General features: G+C 39.2%; 1 protein-coding gene across 2 annotated transcripts in view; it reads left to right on the top strand.

Moving 5' to 3' along the window:
- shtn1 (shootin 1) overlaps nucleotides 1-6,317 on the top strand; it is a 34,841-nt gene that overhangs the window by 13,153 nt on the left and 15,371 nt on the right. For both annotated transcript variants that reach the window (XM_087169681.1, XM_023430552.2), the window contains exons 5-6: nucleotides 1,347-1,518; nucleotides 5,874-5,971. In XM_087169681.1, coding sequence (XP_087025807.1) covers nucleotides 1,347-1,518; nucleotides 5,874-5,971 — 270 coding nt within the window. The remainder of the gene's footprint in view (nucleotides 1-1,346; nucleotides 1,519-5,873; nucleotides 5,972-6,317) is intronic.

Below are 6,317 nucleotides of genomic sequence, written 5' to 3'. Positions count from 1 at the left end.
TCCGTCTGTCCGTCCCTCTGTCCCTCCGTGTGTCCCTCCGTGTGTCCGTCTGTCCCTCCATCTGTCCCTCCGTCTGTCCGTCCCTCTGTCCCTCCGTGTGTCCGTCTGTCCCTCCATCTGTCCCTCCGTCTGTCCGTCCGTCTGTCCCTCCGTGTGTCCGTCTGTCCATCCATTCATCTTTCCGTTTTTCCCAATCTCATGGACACAATATCTCAGTGACACTTTGGTAGAACTTCTTCACATTTGCTACAAACATTCATTAGGACTCAAGGATGAACTGATTTGGGTGGCTAAAGTTCAAAGGTCAAGGTCACTGTGACCTCATAAAACACGATTTGTGCCTTGTAAATGCAATATCTTGAGAACTCCTCAAAGGAATCCCTTCAAATTTGGCACAAACATTCACTTGGCATTAAGAACAAACTGATTAGATTATGGTGATTAAAGGTCAATTTCAGTGTGACCTCACAAAACACTTTTTAGGCATAATTAAAGACTTAATTATGACACAATTCACACAAATGGTTCATATCTTATATGACTCTGGATAAACAGGGATGTAACCTGAAACTAGTCTGAGTGGAGGAAGCAGACAACCACCAGGAGGTGATTCTAGTTTCATATTGCTTCCATGTAATTTTTAAGATTCAATAGAAAATACAGTGAATTAAACATTATATTTGATATATATAGTAAATACTGTTCAGTCGCTCTGCACTTCCTCTGTCCTCAGCAACACAGCCACCAAGTCTGAAGTAGATCAGATGAGGAAATGGAAGGACAGACAGAGATTTCTGGATCTATTTGTCGATTGTAAACAGTGAATGGGATTTGTGTTCTCTCTGTGTTGAGCTCACCTCAGGTTCTGGAGACCAGAGGAATCAGCTACTGAACCAAACCCAACACAAATCAGGATCTGATCCAGCAGCTGAATTAGACTTCATGTTGTGCCTGCAACGTCTGAGCAGGGAACAACACAACACAACCCTGTGTACCTGCATGTGTTAGAAAGTAATGAGTTACAATACTTGTAATTGTAAGCTCAGGACGCCTGCTGATGGTGGCCACAGTATAGACATGAGTTCAGCACGTTTGGAGCGTTTAATAAAAGGATTTAGACTGAATTCAAAGAGAAAGTGTCTCATTCAGCTTCTGAACAAACCACAGGATGTAATATACTGTGAGACTGCTGTGTGTACTGTATGGCACAAAAAAATCTTTATTTTATTTCACAGGTGATGTGATTAACACATGACAGTTGTTAAATATTAAATAGCCTTTCCTTTGTGATATCCTGGACTATATTCTGCAGTGACACTTTATCTTCCTCTGCGCCTCCTCTGCAGCTTAACTGTCAGAACCGCTCTCTGAAGAGGAAGAGCATGATGCTGCTGTCCCACCTCAGCCCAGACACCATCACAGACATCAGTCTTGACGATGAAGAGGAGGAGGATGGTGAGGATCTGGATGCAACCAGCAAGGTCTGCCTCTCCCCACAGTGCCAGACCACCATCTCAGGTACCAGATAAGTCTCCAACTGCTCCAGTTGTAACGTGTGTCACATATTTACCAGGAAGTCACCACACACTGTGTTGTGTTCACACTTCCCCTGTGTTCTGCTAACGACCTTAATGATGAAGGTTTGTAGTACAGTTCACACCTTTTATCACAACCTTTTACCTGTTGCCACACCAACAACATGTTACCATGCACAGACTTTACATGTCAAAATGAATTTCCTGGTCATAAGGAGAGACGGTCAGCCAATGAGAACAGTTGTATGAATCTATGTTTCCTGCTTCATTGTCTGGAATGAATTAAGTTGCTGAGTTCAATCAGATTTATCTTGGAAACTTTAGATTTGTAACAGAAACCCTGGACTACAACATGGCTGCATAGAGACAGACCATGGTGTCCAGGTCCAGGACAGTATTTGTGTGACAGCATTGTTAAGATTAAGCTGCAGTGGCAAACACGTCGCCAAGGCCCGAAACACTTCCATCAGGAGAAACAAGCTGCAAATTCAGAAACAATGCAGATTCAAAAACACATAGAAAAATACAAAACAAATAGAAGAACGGAAACGTGCTGCAAATGAAAAAACAGGCTGCAGGAAGACAAAACAAAAACATGAATAGCAAACACGCTGTAAATACACAAACAATGCAACAACACAAACACATGAACTTCCAAAACAACGGAAATGCTCCTGGCCTCTAGTGGGAGCTATAAGTGGAACATATAAGTTAATGCTAACACTTGCTACGTCACCTTTTGCTCTTTTATATTTAGTTTTATTGTAAAAACTACAGCCAAATGTAAAAAAGAACACAAACCTTTTTATGTTCCCTCTTCATTCTTTCCTTATACTTCTTTTCTCAAAGCGCAAGCTCATGCTCAAGGTGTTCCACTTAGAGCTCCCCCTAGAGGCCTGGAGCTCTTCTTCTGTTCCTGGTGGATATGCAGTGTTTTTTCTGTTTGTGTGTTTATGCTGATGAATTGTTTCTGTATTTGCAGCGTGTTTGTTGTTCATGTAGTTGCTTGTATTTTCGTATGTGTTTTTGGATCTGCATCGTTTCTCAATTTGAAGCTCATCTCTCATAATGGAAGCGTTTTGGGCCTTGGCGGCGTGTTCGCCTTCGTCGGCCACTGTATTAGGAAACTAAAATGATTTCATAACAGCAAACATTCATCACAGTTCTGTGATGGTTGTGGGGTGTTGAGTGTAACTTACAAGCCCCAAGCTATCAACCGTCCGCATTTTCTGTATCACTGCAGCCACATTTGATACAGTGTGTATATAACATATATATGCTAAATGTACCAAAGTACAAATATGCACAACATGGTGACCCAAAATAATGTAAGTACTCCTGTGTAAACTGTGAAGCTGTGTGTTTCATATGCATGAATGAGTGAGTGGTAACTACAGATGTTGAGTGAGTCTTAAACTGTCTAAAATACCAGTGAACTACTTTTGCAGCTGTCTGTGGGAGATGTCACAGTCAGGTCCTGTAGTAATTATACCATAGGTGATAATGGATTCATTCTGATGCAGAAAATGGTAGAAGTTAACCTTCTCCAAGACTGCAGCTAGTGAAAGCACTTCCTGTCACAAACACACAGGATACTTTCACTCCACATTATTTTACTATTTTATTATAAACAGGTTTAAACTAGATGTGATCAAAGAACATGAGTGGTAGATTCTGAGCTAAGCACATCTCAGCTGAGCCTGAAGAAGGTCCTGCACTGTCATCTTTTCATCTGTTCACACACTTTTTAGCATTTTCTTTTAATTTGAGAATTTTATTCAACAGAATACTTGTCCTATTTAACAAAGGGCATCCCATCCCCTGCTCAAAACAATTTGAGGTGTCACTGACCCTTTCTGCTTAAGTACACTCCTAAATGTCTCAGCCTGGTCCTGCTGTGAGCTGCTTCTCCGAGGCTCAGAAATTCCTGAATTTTATGCGCCTAATGCCAGTCATCTGTTTCATGCAGATGACTGACATTACCATGCAGTTACATGTATAGAAATACAAACCAGTTTTTTTATTCCACAGTATATTCATACACAGTACATGTAGTTTTGCAAACACATCACAAAGAAATGAATGACTGGCTAATGCAGCACATTCCTCTGGGTTATCAGCTTTTCACTGCTGCTCTGGTGGAAACATGTTTATATACAGCTGCAAACGGCAACTCCACATCACGTTGATGCACATCGTATGACATGACCATGGCCATTTGCATGACCGCTGGACACACAACCAATGAGTTAAACATCACTTACGTGGATCAACTTTGTGCACCTAGACGCCAATATTCACCAGATGTTGTGCAGAACCTCAGTGTGGCACAACAAGTTTCATATTAATCATACAGACTTATGTAAAGATAAAACATCACTTCCTTTGTATGAGTAGAATATAAAGCTATTCCTTTATAACCTTTACATTTTTTTGCAGTAACAAAACCACCATGAGAAACCATGAGAGCACATAGATGATATGTGCAAAGTTTCATGCAGATTGCAGGAAGAGTCTAACAGAAGTGGAAAAATAATTTTAGCATATTTCATGATATTGCAACAGAAGCGCCTCCTAATGGCCAGTTGATGTCACATTTTGTACAGAGCATCGTTTGGACATGAGAAACTATTGAACCAAGTAGTAATAGGAGTGATTGTTTTGACTGCAACCTATAAGTAGTTGTTCATTATAATGTATTTTGTGCTTATCAAAATGTTTTATTAACTTTAGATAAGAACAGTTTAGATCACACTCAGTTCAAAAAAGCAGGTTTCACATATTTTAGCAATTTTGCAAAAACAAATGATTGAAAGAAATGGGCGTGGCCTATATCACAAGATTCAGTTAATTTTAGGTAATGCATGCATGTAAAGTTTTGGAATGTTCAATGTATAATGTGGGAATTACTGGCAAAGATGTCTTTACCGTGTTTATAACATCTATCTCTGACTGAGATATCAAATAAAAAAACTCACTAGTTTGAACATTGGTGCAAAGTTCCATGAGCTTTTGTGCATCCTAAAGACAAAGAATGTGTTCATGAAATGAAAAATGACGTGTTCTGACATGTGTACTGATTTTCATGTGTTTAAGCATCATAAGACCCTCAATAATGCATTTTTCCAGCAGAACGATAATAATAATAATTTCTCCAAAAACAACACCTTCAGTCTGCACACACTGTCACGTGCAAAACTGCTTCTGTTTCACCTTAAAACACTTAAAAGTCAAAAATCTACATTGGCTGAAGTTATTGTGACCAAACCTTTTTTGCTCCGTGTTGGATTCAAAGTCACCAAATATTTATTTATTTATTTTTTATTCATTTTGTTTGTTTTTTTTTTCCGGTATTTTTTGTGCCTTTATTGATAGTGCAGTAGATAACAGGAGAGAGAGAGAATGACATGCAGCTAAGGGCCGTCCGATGCAGGACTCGAACCGGGGCCGATGCTCATCCAACTGAGCTACTCGACGCCCCTAGTCACCAAATATTTGATGATCCTCCTGAAACCAGTAGAATGATGTGTAATAACCAACAGTTTGAGTGTTTATGTAAAATAGATCTTAATGACGAAGGTTTAAAAATGGATTAATTTTTACAGCGTTGTCTGTAGATGGCAACATGAAGTTAGAGATTAAAATGAGGAAATCATTTTGACCCTGTGCTAAGCCATTTTCAAAATGATTGTGAAAATGGAAACCTGTATATTACAGCGCCACCTTGAGGACAGTTAATGTTAAGGACAGTGCCTGAGTAGAGGGTAGACTGTGAAACCCACCTGCTGATTTTGGTGAGTTTTGTTCTTGTGGTTTTTGCTGCACAAACACTTTTAGTAGAGAAATATAATGAGAAGAAGAAAGAATAATAATGACAACCCTCATAATAATAATATAACAATAATAATACTAATAATAATTCTACTACTACTACTACTAATAATAATAAATATGTGTCTCAAAGTAAAATATAAATATGATCTCAAAGTAGGTTGAGCGTTACCTGCAGCTCACATGGTAAATTTACTATAATGTCTATGATTTCATCAGTAAAACAACATGTTGTTGTCAGCACTATGTTGTTCCCAGTTTCTCCTTTTAACAGAAATAATGTTTTCATACTTGTGTATGAAGTTTGGTGGATCATGTCAGGTGAGAGTGATGTCATCCAGTTTGATGTGGCAAAATGGAGTAGACACCTGAACATGAAGTCTTCTACCTGAGCAGCCTCTGACTTCTGTTGTCCTTCATGCTTCATATTCTCAGTGCCAGTGTCCTGTGGTGAGGTGTGTAAGAGCACTGTGTAACACTGCTTTGAGTTGATTGTCTGTGTTTCAGAGCTGCAGAATCAGCTGGAGTCATCCCTGAGGGAGAAAACTCGAGCAGTGACTAATCTCGAGTCAGTGAGAGACCAACTGAGGGAAACTAGGGAGGAAGTAAGTTTAAACACCGTTCTGTTGGTTTTCATTGTTGCTAACACTCCATGTACATTTCATATATTCCATATAAAACACATGTGCTCATAATAAATCTGTGTCAACAGCAAGGTGACCACATTCTTAAAAATGTGTTTCTAAGAGAAGAAGAACCAGATGAAATCTGTTCAGACCTGACATGAGTTACTTCACATGAAAGGGTGCAGGTGTTTTAGAGTGTTTAAGACTGGCTGTGTGTGATCCATCACAGTGAGCATCATAGCTACATTTGTCTTTGACTGATAGATAGATAGATAGATAGATAGATAGATAGATAGATAGATAGATAGATAGATAGATAGATAGA

Source organism: Seriola lalandi, unplaced genomic scaffold (genome assembly GCF_002814215.2).
Source record: "Seriola lalandi dorsalis isolate HSWRI2012SDOR001 ecotype SW California unplaced genomic scaffold, Sedor1 jcf7180002054907, whole genome shotgun sequence".
Taxonomy (NCBI): domain Eukaryota; kingdom Metazoa; phylum Chordata; class Actinopteri; order Carangiformes; family Carangidae; genus Seriola; species Seriola lalandi.
Note: the sequence above shows the minus strand (reverse complement) of the source record. Positions and strands in the feature narration are given on the sequence as shown.